Here is a 14,670-nt window from a genome sequence, read left to right as displayed (position 1 = left end):
AACGTATACTACCATTTACCAGACGTCTTTTCATGAGATGATGCCAAAGATTTAATAAAAATACATCCAACTGGGCTTTTGTTTAAACCAGGGTGCTTTCCAGGGCTCAAGACTTATATTTTTGCTAGCTAGCCTATTGGCTAGTGACAGCTTTGATTTCACTAGCCAAAACCAATTTTCTACTAGCCAGAATTCTCAAACTAACATGGGTTTGGGCAGAGATACTTTGCTACCTTAACTGGTTCCGTTATCATTATCTGTAGGGTTAATTTTAGGTTACTTTTAGGTTATTTCAGCTTGTCCTCAGTCTTTTTTAATTTTATAAGGGACGACAGTGTACTTGTGAGTTTTCGTCTCTCAGAGTCGATTTCGATGTATGGTTTACTTCCAATCAAATTCCTGAAATTTTTACTAGCCATTTTGGCTAGTTAAAGGTCAGAACCTGCTTGCCAAAACTGCATTTGTACTAGTGTTTGGCTTGTTGGCTACTGTTAGTCTGGAGCCCTGCTTCCACAGTTTTTGAATGTTTAGTTGTTCAGCCAGGCCCTTACCCAAAGTGTTCAGTGATGTTAGAATTGACACCCTGGTTAACGTTTAGTCCTGGATTTCATTTGTGTTAGTAAGGTTTTACTCAAACATGGTTTATTCCTAGGTATCTCAGGAGATCTTGGATAACGTTGTAGAGAAAACTGATTTCTTGGCATGCATGAAAATGAAGGAGTTTTCTTCAAAGAAAGACAATTCAAACAGGTTTGCTGTTAACACAGTGGGTATATCATTTGATACATTATTTTATGACAATTACCAACCACACAGCTACAGTAAGTGTTCAGTGTCACATCCAATTGCACATGAATTCTCCAAGACATGATTTTGCTGTTGTGAGACCAAAACAGTTGCAGTCACGATTCACTGAATGAATCAGGAGAGACACATTTGTTCTTTGATTTCTAATTGTGTCTTTTATTTGTTTAGTTGTTGTGTTCTAGAGATTATAAGAAGACTAAAGGATATCCCATGGACGGCAATAAAAAGGTTTTTCTCAAGACAACTCAACAGGCTTTTTACAATGCAATCAGAATTAGGTAAAGAAACATAGAACATATTATACTAGCTTCTACGAGTATCCATGGTTTCCTTAGCAATTTCACTGGACTGACTTATCCCCGTTCCTCCAGCCTAATCTCGTATGGTTTGAAAGAAGTGACGTTCACTATAATTTTTTTATGCATATGTGCAGAGTCTTTGTTTGCTTGTTTTTTAAATAAGAAAAACGTTTTTAGGCTGAACGTAATAATTTTGATAATCTAACCGAGCTGTGAAATAGTTTGATGTTGAACGACAGATTGTTTCAGATGTTTGTTCGGCTATGTGGCACTTGTTGCTACAAAAATGACTTTGGTCTTTCATTCAAATGTGGCACAATCAGCTAAATTTCATGTGCTATTTCTGTATAAAAATATGGAATCTGTTTTGCATTGGTTGAACAAGGTCAACTGTGGTGTCTCAAAATGAACCACTGTTCACGCTAGAATGGGGAATAGCTAATGTAGCAAAACGTAACAATCGTCTCGGTTAAGGCTGTGATATGATCTCTTTGTTTGGATTAAATTTAATATACTGTCATATCGTTTGATTGTAGAAGACCCAGAATACTATCAGGCTTTTTGTAATCAAACGAAATTGAAGTTCTCAGCTCTTAGTGAGACAACAAGAACAGTATTGGAGCAGGTAAATGTTAACAATTGTCAATGTCATCTCACTGAGTGGAATAAGTTCTGTTAAAAACAATTAAACGTAGTCTGGCAACTTAAGTAATCGTCTTTTCATTACTTAATGTGTAATTAAGTGATGGTTACACAAGTTTTACAAAGTGTGACTTTATGTTGCAATATGAGCTATACCTCGTGCATTTTGGTATTGCATCAGCTTTCTGTGTCCATGTATATATATGAGCATTCGATAGCTTTGTTACAAGGACTGCTTCCTCAAATCGAACTTGCTGACATTTTCAACATCTCTCTTTCGTTTGTCAGCAAAGAGCGCATCGTTTTACTTAAAATTAAGAGGGGACTAACACTTATTACTATTGATATTAAATCGTAGTTGAGTATATGCAGAAATGTGTAGTTTCTTTCCCCAATCATGTTAACTTTGATGATGTTTTAGTTTCTTTTAGTTTTTGATCCACTGTCTGTTATGGGGTCTCTAAAGAATGCTTTTCTAAAGGACAAGGCATGTGTCTGTGTTTATCTTATAGTAGCATGAATTCTGATTGTACCGTGACATCATTTCTGCGAACTTTTTTCTATTTTAATTTAATAAATGACATACTGGACGTTTGCTGTTGTGTTATTTTTCAGATTAATTTTGAAGGTGTCCTTGCATTCATCTCGGTGTTTGTGGTTCTTGTGAAGGAGGCCGCATCCATGCTTGAAGGTATAAGCTTGATACATTAGACATCTTTTCAAGTCGTTGCAATTTGTATTGATAATAATTACGAACCTAATCTGCACAACTTTGTTTTAACAGTTTGCTCTTGTTCGTACGTGCATATAATAAGTTTTGGGGGGGGAGTACTGCGAATTGTTTTATTGTTTTTCAAAGGTTATGTCAATGATTTGGTAAACGAATCACTAAATAACAATGACAGTCGTTCTCTAAGTGTTGCGTTTTTGGTGATAAGGCAAGTTTCACTACAAGGAGGACATGTTTTTCAGCCCTATGTAACTTGGTTTCAGGTATGTGTTTCCGTGGCAGTTGTGGTTAAATTGTTGCTTTTCAATTTGGTTTGAAATTTTTTAGACCAGTTAGATCAACTTTGTTTGTATAATTTAGCTGAAGGCTGCAGTAACACTTGTACTCGAAATCCCTGGGTCTGAGTTTTGTATAGAAACCCGTTTAAAAGATTTGTATAGATGTTAACACTTCAAGACTGATTTTTAATGTACATAAAGATGGATCACTTCGAGCAATCATGTAACCGTGCACCACAATCATTAACCGTGCATGAACCCTAGAACTTTCAACCACAGTGATAATCAATTGAAAGATTGAAATCAGACCACCATTTACATCCTACCATTCAACCACATGTGGTATTCGTATTTTCTCGTGAAGGTCAGCCAATAGACAGTTCTGTATTTAACAATTTTTGAGTGAAGCCAAATCATTGGCTCCTGACTAGACGTGTTTGCTTGTGTGCACTTGGTTGGATATAAATCCCCTGTCAAATGCTGAAAAGTAGCTGGGGCATTACATGGTCCAAAGGGAAGTGCTGTATATTTAACATTTTCTCCTTGTTTCTGGGCTATTTTGATGTTTGCCAGTAAACAAGACGTTTTGGCGTTTACAGATCTATCTCGATCATCCGAAGTTCTCCAATTTGTAAACAGTGTAAGGCAAATTAGAAAGATTTTTGAAACCTAATTTATTCCTGTATATACCACACAGAATTACAGGTTGTGCTCATTGTTCCCTTCTACTACTCAAGCTCCACTTGACCAACTGGAGGTTCAATGTCATCTTTTCTTAAAACATACTTTATGCTTACGGTTAATGGATTACCATTCAAACATGCTTCAACGCTATTATTCTTTGTCTCCTCTTGTACACCCCTATTGCTGTAACTGAAAAAAGTCATCAGTAAGATGAAACGCCTCCAAAATTGCTTTTACTTTTCAATTCTGCCATTCCAGTGCCAAATGAAACATTTTAGAGAAACACAGGACAAGTCTTGATTTACACTTAACCTTTTTCCTTTTACAGAGTTCATTGATAAGAGCAAAAAGGTTAAGCCCAGCCACTTTCCCTGCGTTAAAAGTGTATCTCCATAGTAATTTCTTTACAAAATTACAGTAAAGAGCTTTTGATGGTCCTGTCGTAAATGTAGTGTTCAAGCTGTAGTACAGCAATTATACCAAGTCCTGTTCACAACCGAGTAATTGTTAACTCCTTTGTTCTACATTGTTTGCTGGTCGCAGAGTATGTTTGGTAATCAAGGGAGTACAAAGTTAAACAACAAAAAGAGTGTGCAGCTTTTTGTGAAGTTCCTTTCTGATCTTGTCCCATACGAGCCTGCTGAGTACTTGAAGGTACGTTTAGCAAATGTTAGTATCTAACGGTTTTGATTGTGCTATGTCTAATCTACAATAAAGTGTGAACCAGAGTTTTTCTATAAGCCCATAATTAATAAAACCCGACTATCGCTAATAGAAAATGAAGGCAAGTCATCTAATTTTTTAGCAGACATTCCGAAGGTTTGGAGTCCAAAGGCTTTAATTTTAGTTATTTTTTAGGCAAAATGTCAATAATTCTTTTCCCTTATTTAATGGGCAAAGCACGCCCGATTGTGTCGTATATGCGAATTAACAACGATTAGAAAACCAATCAGAATTGCAGTTTCAATAGAATAATTCTTTTCCCTTATTTAATGGGCAAAGCACATCCGATTGTGTCGTATATGCGAATTAACAACGATTAGAAAACCAATCAGAATTGCAGTTTCAATAGAACACGCTGAGTGTTTACTTAAAACAGTTAAATACCTGAAGGATTGACTTCACAGGTTTACTTTGGTATTTATTCATATCATAATCACAATTTTGTACATATACACTTTTTACCTTTTAACCGTCTTTTATTTGTAATTTTTAGACCTTTTTTATTTCACGAGAGCGTTTTAACGAGCTACGGCTCCTGAGCTCTTCGTGGTTAAATAAACTATGTCTATGTCTATGTCTATGTCTATTTCTAAACTATGGTAAACCTTTTGCAAGCCGTATAGCCATATTGGCACTGAAGGAAATTTATGAACCATGGCCAGAGAGACAACAAAGAACTGGTTGCATTTTTTGTGTAAATTGCAGCATGTGAAATTATAATTTGTTTATTCGTTAACATCTTGCCTCTGTACTACCTGTGTGTAACTAGTTAACAGTCACAACTGAGCTCTTAAGTGAAATTTTTAAAAGATTCTTTGCTCTGCTCCATCTCTCCAACCGTAGGTTCACGTTATCAAAGCTCCTCAGGTGCCTAGCAAGTTGCGCGAACTTGTCACTGACTACGTATCTTTGGCCAAAACTAGACTCATGGACCTAAAGGTAAGTTGTGGTATCTGGCTGCGTGATGTCATTTCAAGAATCAAGACATCAATGAACATAACCTTAGCCACTTTCCTATAAGTCTTGCTGAGCACATCTGCTATTACTATTATAAGTTGCTTTCGATCTACTTTTCCTAGGCTGGACTTGAAAATTGTCAGCCACCATATGGCCCCTGTTTATGCGTGAAGAGTAATAAAAATAATTGCCATGAAGTAAAAGTGATATGAAACTGATGATTTGCCGAAAATGCATCGTGCATTGTCAATCTTTGATTCTTTGTCCAGTGAGAAATTGGAAAATGTTAAGGTTTAAATGGCCCTTTTAATTTTTACTTACGAAATGTATGTTACGTTCAACAGGAGCCTGTGGAACTGATGGGAATGTATGGGGACAGTTCGGTAACGTCTGGAATGGAAGCAAAAAGTGAACATGCTAAGGTATTGGTCACAAAATACCACAAGCAAAAAAAATGTTAACAAAATACCTGTTGCATAAGTTACCTATTTAGTCTTTTATTTATACTTACAATTAAGTCAATGTATTCCTGACGCGTAAATGTATGTATTTCTTTGCCCCAGCAACTGGAACAGGCCTCTGCAGATGTTGAAAAAGTTCTTACATCTTATGAGAAAACAGGAAAAGTCCCCAGTACTGTTATGGAAGCAAGGTAAGTTTTCTAATTTGCAACCTATGAAATGTGTTCCTCAAATTTTATTTCTGAATCTGTTTACTTTCCTAGACACGTTTACCCGCTAAACACGTTGTATTGTTTTATATCATATTTTCAGTGCCTGGAAGACCATCATTTATCATTAATTGACTAGCAATGACATCCTCTTTTTTATCGTAGTATATTTAGGAAACCATATTTTATTGGGAGATTTCTGCCAGCACTGCTAACTCCCAGAAAGGTTTGTCGACATCTTGTTTTAAGCTTCCTTTGATCAAAAATATTAAACGACCTGCTTACGGAGCATTAAAATGTTTGTTAAGGTTTGCGTATTGTCACTATAAGCTATTCACAGTGTATAGGATAACATATGCATCGGGCCATAAAGTGTTTCATAGGTGCCGGAGCTTATCCCGTTTTCTGTAGCATTACGTGACTAGGAGTATTTCCCTCCCCGTGGATGGGGTGCCAGTCTATCGCAGGGATACCCACAGCATTAAGGTCGCCGGTACCCATTTATTCACCTAGATTAAGAGTGGCCAGGTGACCGTTAACTTTGACGTCTAATGCCCTGATCCTTCCACAGTGTGATTTGCAGAAGGCAAGGAAAAAAGAGTGGTAGACAATGATGCAATCGTAGCGTAGCCCAATATGTTAGATAGATTTAAGACCAATCAGAGGACAACACTTCAAGCTTTGGCCATTGCTGTTGTATACATGTTGACAGGCATGGAGAGCCGTTTCAGATGTCTTATCCCTCGTAAAAATATCACAGCCACTAGAAAACTACAAACGTCAGATGACAAAACCCAACTTGCATTTTGGTACATGTTAAAGCATCACCTATACACCAACTTGTTTTTAAGATGAAATAACTATTCTAGGTTCCAGATGAACCGGATGTAAGAGCTGAGCTCATCGACGTACTAAGCAAGTAAGTATATTTTCCAAAAACGTGTTAACACCTTAGTTAATAAATTTAAGCATCGTGTCAAAAACATTTTTACGAGCTTTTGAATTAATTTTTTAGTAGCTGGAAGTTTTGTTTGACGGATTTGTTCTTCTTGTTCGCGTCCGCGTTATTTCAAGAATCTAAAAACAGTATCTTTCTTGGCAAATGCAACTTGAAGACAAATATCCTAACATAGATGAAGAAAAGATCGTGCAATTACTTTTTTTTCCATTCCAGGGCCGGTAAAATTCCTAAGAACATGCTGTCTGCATATCAATCAGCCTGCGAGAAGATCACCATTGAACAAATTGAAGGTAATGTCCTAACAATTATTATTAAACGACCCTGCCGCAACAGGGACGTTCTGTTGTACGGGGGTATAGGTTTAGGGGGTTCATTTCTTTTTGAAAAACTAGCAGAAAACGGTTCTACAAATTAAGACATCTGAAAACATTATCGTGAGGTACTGTTTGAAATGAAGAAATATGTTGCAAAGTCTTGAACTGAGATTACTCTTCGGTATGATTTAAGATCGAAGCACTTTATTGCGTCACAGACTATGGTCAAAACGTATTATTTTCACCGAAGTTTATGTTTGTGATCAAGTGTTTATACGCTTTGTTTTCAAAGATGATAGCCACTAAAGGACTACCTCACGTTCACCACATATTAAAATATTTAGTAGCCTTAAATTATTAAATTCGCAACCTTAGTTATCCTTTTCCAAGCTCCATCAAGAAAGAGTGGACAGAGGAATTGTGAACGACAAACGTATAAAATTTATGCCTGCGCATATTTATTTCATTATTTGTTCTACCTGGAAGTCTGTTATTGTTCTCATTTTAGTTGAAATAATTATCGCAAAACTGGCTTCAATAAAACACTTCTCATTGAAGTATGCCCACACGATAATAAACAATTAGACTACGAGCCCGAGTTTTCTATGAGCAAATAGTCAACGAGGCGCAGCCGAGTTGACTATCGCTCATAGAAAGCGAGGGCGAGTAGTCTAATTGTTTTAGTAGAAACTCTAAAGGATTGCAGTCCAAAACATTCAATATTGTGCACTTTGAAGACAAAAATCAAGAAAATGTACCGTTTAAAGAGCTACGCGCGCGCGCACTGTTTTCTATCGGCGAATAGAAAACAGTGGGAAAACCAATCAGATTCGCGGATTTCTAATAGAACACAGCTGAGTTTCTACTAAACCTATGTAGTTACACTTGTAAAAATTGTGACAATTCTTTAATATAAAAATGCAACTTTATTGCACATTGCAGTTGTTTTTATATTGATTGTATATCTTTTGTATGCTTTTTTTTTAAAGTGAGTTCGTCAGATGACGAAGGGACGCTGAGTGGTATGGAAAAACTTGTCAAATGTTTAGACAAGTTAACCAAGCTCATCTTAGAATCATTAAAAGCCAATGGCACATCGAAACAGTCAGGTGACGTAGAATGAACATGAGTTAATGCTCATATGAAACGAGTCATACACGGGAATTAAGGGAGAGAAATCACGTAATTATGTGGCAACTTGAATAGTTGCAAACAAAAAAGTTTTAAAGAATTCAGGTGCCAACAAGATCCGAACCATTTGACGTTGTTGATGCCGGTTTATAGCTCAGCCACTGAGCTATAAACAAAGCCAACAGGAGTTGGCCAGTTGGAGTTTGATTTATTTTTGTGAAATCGTGTCAAATATTATCTTTGAAAATGAATTTCAACATACGCTCTTTTTATATTGCAATGAGTAAGTGATATAATTAACTTTTTTCTAAAACAGTTGTCGTTCATATGTTTTCCTGTCTTTTTCCTTCTGAGGAAAAAACAGGCTTCCCCTATCAAAAAGTGATCCAAGAACTAATTGGGCCATATGCTAATAACGTCTTTCATGGTGGCATGCTTTTTCTAATTCAGCTTTTACGCCTGTTTTACCCAACTTTTTATGACGTAAATTTTCCATATTTTTTTTTCCAGGACGAATATCATCTCAGTTGTCAATCATTTCTGCAACTATCCAATCAATAACAAAGTCATGGAATGAAACGCAATTACCCAATCAGCTTGTAGAGATAGATGTTGGCAACCTGGAAAAAACCAGCACTGAACCGGTTTGTTATTCTTTTCAGTATAACATGAAGGTTAATCATCGTTAATTTATAATATATGACTTTATTTGAGTATACGGTATGTCATTAGCACATAGAATTAGAAAACAGAATGTACTGATCATTGGGTTGAAGGAGCATAGCAGTAAATTATGCAGGAATAATTATTTGACCAAGACCAAAGAGTCCACCACTTACTTTAAATTGTTGTGACAACTGGAGTAATAAAAATCAAAGCAAGAATGGCGCTATGAGGTTTACACTAATAAAAATTAAATTGTTTTCTTTAACTATGAAAACAAGAAATAGATAACGGCCTGTAATCTTGTAAAGGAATTATGCTTACATTGGCAATACTGCAATCAAATCTTCAGGGAAAATAATAAATTAGCGGAAGCGTGAGCGAAACTCCAAACCGTGTGTTTCTTCAAAGGTTGCCGATGCCATTTTAGATGCATTTTGCCAAACTTGCGCTGCAGTAAACAGCTGCATGTCTGAATCGTTGGTTCATTTGAAAAGGTGAGTCATGACTACAGTCGAAGCTCTCTTAAGCGGACACCCTCGGGACGCGAAAAAAGTGTCCGTTACTGGAGCTGGCCGCTTGCGAGAACCATTCTCGTAAGCGGCCACTAGAGGTGTAGGGGGTAGATGGCAGCTTATGGGAGCTTGCCCAGCTAACAATAACCAAACGGGCGTGGATGACAACAAAACAAACACAGAAATGTGGTCCTTTAATTACAGTAAAATCATTGTCACGAACGGCGATGTGAAGTTGATTGTTAGTAGGATTTTCTTTGGGGTGTCCGCTTAAGTTTAAATCGTGATCTCTGCAGGTGTCCGCGGCCGCTTACGGGATTGTCGGCTTACGAAAATGTAAAAATACAGAGTTAGTATGGGAGCTAACAGGGTTTCAAACAAGGTGGCCGTAAGTAGAGCTGTCCGCTTACGAGAGTGTCCGTTAAGAGAGCTTCGACTGTACTCCTATTGTCAAGCTGCTACATGGTCTTTCTACTGATCACCTTCACTAGACATAAGCGTGCAAAAAATAGTCTGTCATTACTGAAATTATTTCTCCCAGTATTGTAGGTTTAGCTATAATCGGAAGGTTAATTAATTAATTAAGTGCTTTCGGTCAGGAGTGCTAATTTTATTTTTTATGATCGAAAGATACGGATAAGTAATTTTTTGAAAACTTTCTAGGTTTCATTTGAGAAGATATATCAAATACTCGAGAGAGTATTTCATCACATTTTAAAACACCGTGCTCGAAGTTCGTTAAAAATGCTTCGCTGGAAGTCGGCTTTTCAACTCTTTTCTCGGTGATTGGAAGGATGAAACACTGTCTTTCACGTTTGATATATTGAATATTAGCTCCCGTGGCCACCATCTTTAAAGTGCGTTTGGAAAGTATGATACAAAAACCGCAAAAAGGAATAAAATAAAGTCTCAGAAAGTAGTGGCTGTAAACCGATCCAGGCCAAAAAACACGTAATTACGTAATTTTGTTAAATCGTTTTTTGTTGTAAATTCAGGTATCACTGGGTTCGTGATTTCGTAGCAATGGTTACATCTGTAACACCACTTCACAAAAACCTTTATTTTCAATTGTGGAGAAAAATTTGCAAAGAGGTTAGTAAACGTTGCATATTTCATTGTTAGTTTTTACGTTTTGAGTTTTCTGTAAACAGCACCTTTGCACTGTTATAGATTTAAGAAACGTCTGTTTTAGTCACCAGCTACCGTTAAGCCTAATGTGCATTATGAGTTCGTCAATTGATTCAAATTTAGATCTTAGGTCCAGGCCAAACGTCTAACTTCACATGAAACGAACTAACCTGAGCGAATTAAGGTTAAGATAAGGTCGACGTTTGACTCAGTTGAGTTCGTCCGACTGAATTAAGATCGACTAACATGTTTTATCCGTCTGCTACAAGTTCGACTGTGGGACAAACGTCGATCTTTTTATGCAACAAACTTAATAAATGAATTTTAATTTGTATGTTAATGTATTTTAGCCTCGAAATATTCGTTCTTGCTTGCCTTAATTTGGTTCGACGGTCGGTTCGACAAATTATGTTCGACGATTGACCCAACGGTCGAGCTTTACCTGTTTGGGTCGACCAAAACTGCAATTTAGTTCGTCTCATGTGAAGGTCGACGTTTGGCCTGAGCCTTAGTTGTGTGCCATGTTTATGATTTGCAGGGTTCATCAACAAAGAAAGAAGACATCTATGGCTTAGCTGTGTTTCTGTGCTGCTTGTGTGCAAGCAACAGTACGATGCTTCCAATACTTCTCACAGGAATTAAGCGACCTGCAGAAAAACACTTACCAGAGGTTTTCACGGTAATTAAATAAATTAAAGTTCTGTTAGGCAATAGATACATTTGTTAATAATCCAATTCCAATCAGGCTATTGTAAATCGTGGTTAAAAGTTCTTATTTCGGGGAAGAAAAACTGGAAAATGAATCTCTTTTTAGACATTTTAGTGTGACGTGTCACTTAATATTTATAAGTTCGTCATTTACAATTGACTAACCCTCAAGGCCAAAATACTGCAAGATTCGTAAAAATACACAGCGATACTTCACACTAAATGTTTGATAATATATATTTATATTAGTTGTAATTTTTTTGCCAGTTAAATTTGATTTATTTCTACTTTAAACTTGTGTGATCTATCCTGGTTTTACAAAAGGAATGTTACTGTTGTCTTTTAGATTTGTTCATATGTTGATGCACTCTGTGAGCATATTCCAATCTGTACCAGCCAGTGGATGGAGTTCTTTCTCAGGTACTGCCAGGGAATCAGTTTTGTTTTAAGACTTCTTTTGGCTGGAAAGATTTTCCTACGCAATCAAATTTTACGGTGTGAACGTTGTCCAACGCGCTAATCACTTTGCTACTATCCCTTCCATTACTCATAATTTCAAAACTCTTTTTTTGTTGTTGAATAGGTTTTCATGCTCTTATGTGGAACACGCATTAGAAGTGTTTTACACTAATGTAACGGAACTAAAAGGCAATGTTGCAGGTAAGGTGGACATAGGACACTTTATTAACGTTGTAATATACTTAGCCATACGACTAGTTTTCAGATGACCCACGACAAGTGTTAAATACACCACTTTCATAATGGCGGCCAATTTATTTATTCTTTTATATGTATGTTAATTAGCCCTACTGGCCTCGTTTTAGAGTAAAAATTCTTTTGAATTTTTCGCATGCTGACGAGGCCAGTAGGGCTAATTAACATACATATAAAAGAATAAATAAATTGGCCGCCATTATGAAAGTGGTGTATGAAGTTCGTGTTTTGTTTGTCAACGATTTCAAATTCTCTCACTCAATCTTCTTTTCGGAGTATATCTTGGCGTTGCGAAAACTTGTGTTTGTTAGCTCTTGAACTGTGGTATGGGTATTGTTTACTGTCTTCTGAATTCTTTGTTTTACTTTACTTGGTTATCGCACTATCTGCAACGCCAAGAAACTACCTCGTTGTTCCCCTTGTCACTGAATTTTCCTTAGAAGGGACCCTTTTTTTTGCAGAGCTTTTGTAAGATGAAATTTAATAGAAATCTCCTCCGTTATTGCTAATCACAATTCTGTTTTCTAGGGCATACCGCTTACTTGTCCCCAGTTATGCTAACAAAGGTAAGTTCTGCATTGTTATTTTCTTTAACTTGCCTTAAATGTTGCTCCCCCTACACTTCTTACCGTTCATTGCATTCGTTGTCTGATAATCAGGTTTAAAACCTTTGGCAAAACTATTGCCAAACTGAGTTGTCGACAACTACACGCTAAACGGTTTGGTTGTCGCGACAGCTAGGCAGTTTCCCTTTTCGAAAGGGGAGACTCCTTACTTGTCGAGAACTACGTATTTGAACGTTTTTTTCCGTGTTTGGGAATGATTGGCCGTAGTTGTCGACAACTATGGCCAGTGGTTTGAGAGTACGTAGCAAATGTTAGTTCCCAAGCTCTCGCTGGCCTGACTTAGTTTTGGACAACTAATATGCCAGTGTGTGAAAAGCTTGCATCGAACAGAATCAGTTGTCAATAACATTTAGTTTTCGATAACAAATAATTGTCGACATCTAAAAAACTAGTCTGTGGAGGACCTTAGCGCACAATTTTCAGATTTGTCGTTGAATTAAAATATCCTTTAAGCACTATCCTGAGCTAAGTTGATTTCAATTACTGCTTTTTGGTCAATAACAGATTATCAAAACATGAGTTACACAAATGGGTAAAATTGTAAAACGTTGGAATTTATGCCCTTTAAAACTTTTTACCCAAATAAGACGTTTAACATAGAAGGAGATCTGCCTCATTTTGGAGAACCTATGAGATAACGTTCTTTACGTGACAATGAGCTTTTCTGTTTAATCTAGATGTTTTATCTTTTCCATCGCTTGAATATCCGTGAAGAGTCGGGTTTTTACAAGCCGAGTTTACCCACAGGTAAGCTGGTCGTTTTTGTTCATTTTGCAAGACTGTAACTGCACTTTCTTGTCAAATTTCAACGTTAAATAGTTAACCCTAATTTTTGGCAGTACAGTAAAAACCCGCGAGTAAGAACCTGCATTTTTCCAAGTAAGCCTGAACAGGTTCTTACATAAATGGAAATTGACACAAATTTAGGCTATTTAGGTTCTGTTTAGATTCTTTATAGGTTCTAGTTTTCTGAAGAAAGATTTACATTGTTGCTAATAGAACTTTTAGTGGTATTGGGCCTATAAAATTTGCATACCACATACTTAAAGCGTTGATCATGTAAAAAATATTTTACAAAATAAGAAGTACCTGTTTTCCCATTTGAGGCTAAAAAGGTTCTTATAAAAAGGGGGTTTAATTTGCAAATTTTAGCCTATCAGGTTCTTAATTGTTAGGTTCCTACTCGCGGGTTTTAACTGTATTTGGAAATTTTCTCCGTTCAAAGCTCTGCTATTTTGTTTTCAAGTAAATGGTGTGTTATTACAATGTATATACCGGTAAGCACGAACTTCATATCAGGAATGTGTTTGACGTGTTTGTCTTACACTTCCTTGCTGACTACATTTTACTACGTTTAGATGTGGACTGTATGTTTAAAAACTTGGTTTCCTTACCACAATTCCAGCAGTTACAGGAAAAAGAACAACAGGTACATTCGATATTAGATATGTAATATGATTCATGTTCATGAAAACATTGACTACGTCACAAATCGTTAGACATTGAATTATCCATTCCAATGTTTGGTATCTTGCCCGATAATGAAATTCTTTCCTTCTTTAGCTGAGTTTTTCTGAGTGGTGTCGATGGGAACTAAGCATCTCAGCCAGGGAGGATTTCTTGCCAGACACTGACAGGTAACTTGGATTGACCAGTAAAAGTTTAAATGAATTCCACATATGAACACAATTTGCAAAGCAATTATTTTGCGCAAAACGTTCTAAATTCAATCTTTCCAACTCGCTACATTCGTTACGTTGCGTCATTTTACCGAAAAATATTAATGATTTTTGGGTACAATAAGGAAATTATGAGATATTCCGAGCAATCCTTAGAAAAAGATAATGCTTATCTTTGATGCACTGTTAGGACTGCTGGAGACACCTACTAAATCAGTGTTTGTTTTACGAAGCGCCAGTGAAATAACGGTTAATGGCACGGGTTATTATCATATCAACAAAGAAAATGTTCTTTTTGAAAGTATAAGGAACAGGTATCTTGCGACTTTTAGCGTAACGCGACAAATTATGAGAAATTATGAGAACTTACTACAAATAATAGTGGTGACGTCACTCGCTTGCTTTTGTATTGGTATCCTGTATCAGTTTCTTTAAATGAAT

The 14,670-nt window shown here is 36.6% G+C and overlaps 2 protein-coding genes across 2 annotated transcripts in view; one reads left to right on the top strand and one right to left on the bottom strand.

Moving 5' to 3' along the window:
* The window catches only part of LOC144651269 (leucine-rich repeat-containing protein 69-like), a 204,359-nt gene that overhangs the window by 103,675 nt on the left and 86,014 nt on the right, over positions 1–14,670 (bottom strand). The gene's annotated exons all lie outside the window — the stretch shown is intronic.
* The window catches only part of LOC144651187 (Fanconi anemia group A protein-like), a 53,850-nt gene that overhangs the window by 13,676 nt on the left and 25,504 nt on the right, over positions 1–14,670 (top strand). Inside the window, exons 9-32 of the mRNA XM_078511089.1 lie at positions 653–750; positions 976–1,085; positions 1,643–1,731; positions 2,170–2,235; positions 2,364–2,439; positions 2,608–2,741; positions 3,984–4,094; positions 5,007–5,102; positions 5,465–5,542; positions 5,684–5,772; positions 5,956–6,016; positions 6,660–6,709; positions 6,965–7,041; positions 8,055–8,174; positions 8,707–8,840; positions 9,271–9,356; positions 10,370–10,466; positions 11,041–11,181; positions 11,557–11,630; positions 11,794–11,870; positions 12,453–12,490; positions 13,228–13,297; positions 13,909–13,979; positions 14,114–14,187. Of these exons, the coding sequence (XP_078367215.1) occupies positions 653–750; positions 976–1,085; positions 1,643–1,731; positions 2,170–2,235; positions 2,364–2,439; positions 2,608–2,741; positions 3,984–4,094; positions 5,007–5,102; positions 5,465–5,542; positions 5,684–5,772; positions 5,956–6,016; positions 6,660–6,709; positions 6,965–7,041; positions 8,055–8,174; positions 8,707–8,840; positions 9,271–9,356; positions 10,370–10,466; positions 11,041–11,181; positions 11,557–11,630; positions 11,794–11,870; positions 12,453–12,490; positions 13,228–13,297; positions 13,909–13,979; positions 14,114–14,187 (2,117 nt within the window). The remainder of the gene's footprint in view (positions 1–652; positions 751–975; positions 1,086–1,642; positions 1,732–2,169; positions 2,236–2,363; positions 2,440–2,607; positions 2,742–3,983; positions 4,095–5,006; positions 5,103–5,464; positions 5,543–5,683; positions 5,773–5,955; positions 6,017–6,659; positions 6,710–6,964; positions 7,042–8,054; positions 8,175–8,706; positions 8,841–9,270; positions 9,357–10,369; positions 10,467–11,040; positions 11,182–11,556; positions 11,631–11,793; positions 11,871–12,452; positions 12,491–13,227; positions 13,298–13,908; positions 13,980–14,113; positions 14,188–14,670) is intronic.

Source organism: Oculina patagonica, chromosome 4 (genome assembly GCF_052425735.1).
Source record: "Oculina patagonica isolate OP01 chromosome 4, crgOcupat, whole genome shotgun sequence".
NCBI lineage: Eukaryota > Metazoa > Cnidaria > Anthozoa > Scleractinia > Oculinidae > Oculina > Oculina patagonica.
This window is presented reverse-complemented; position numbering and strand designations above follow the sequence as displayed.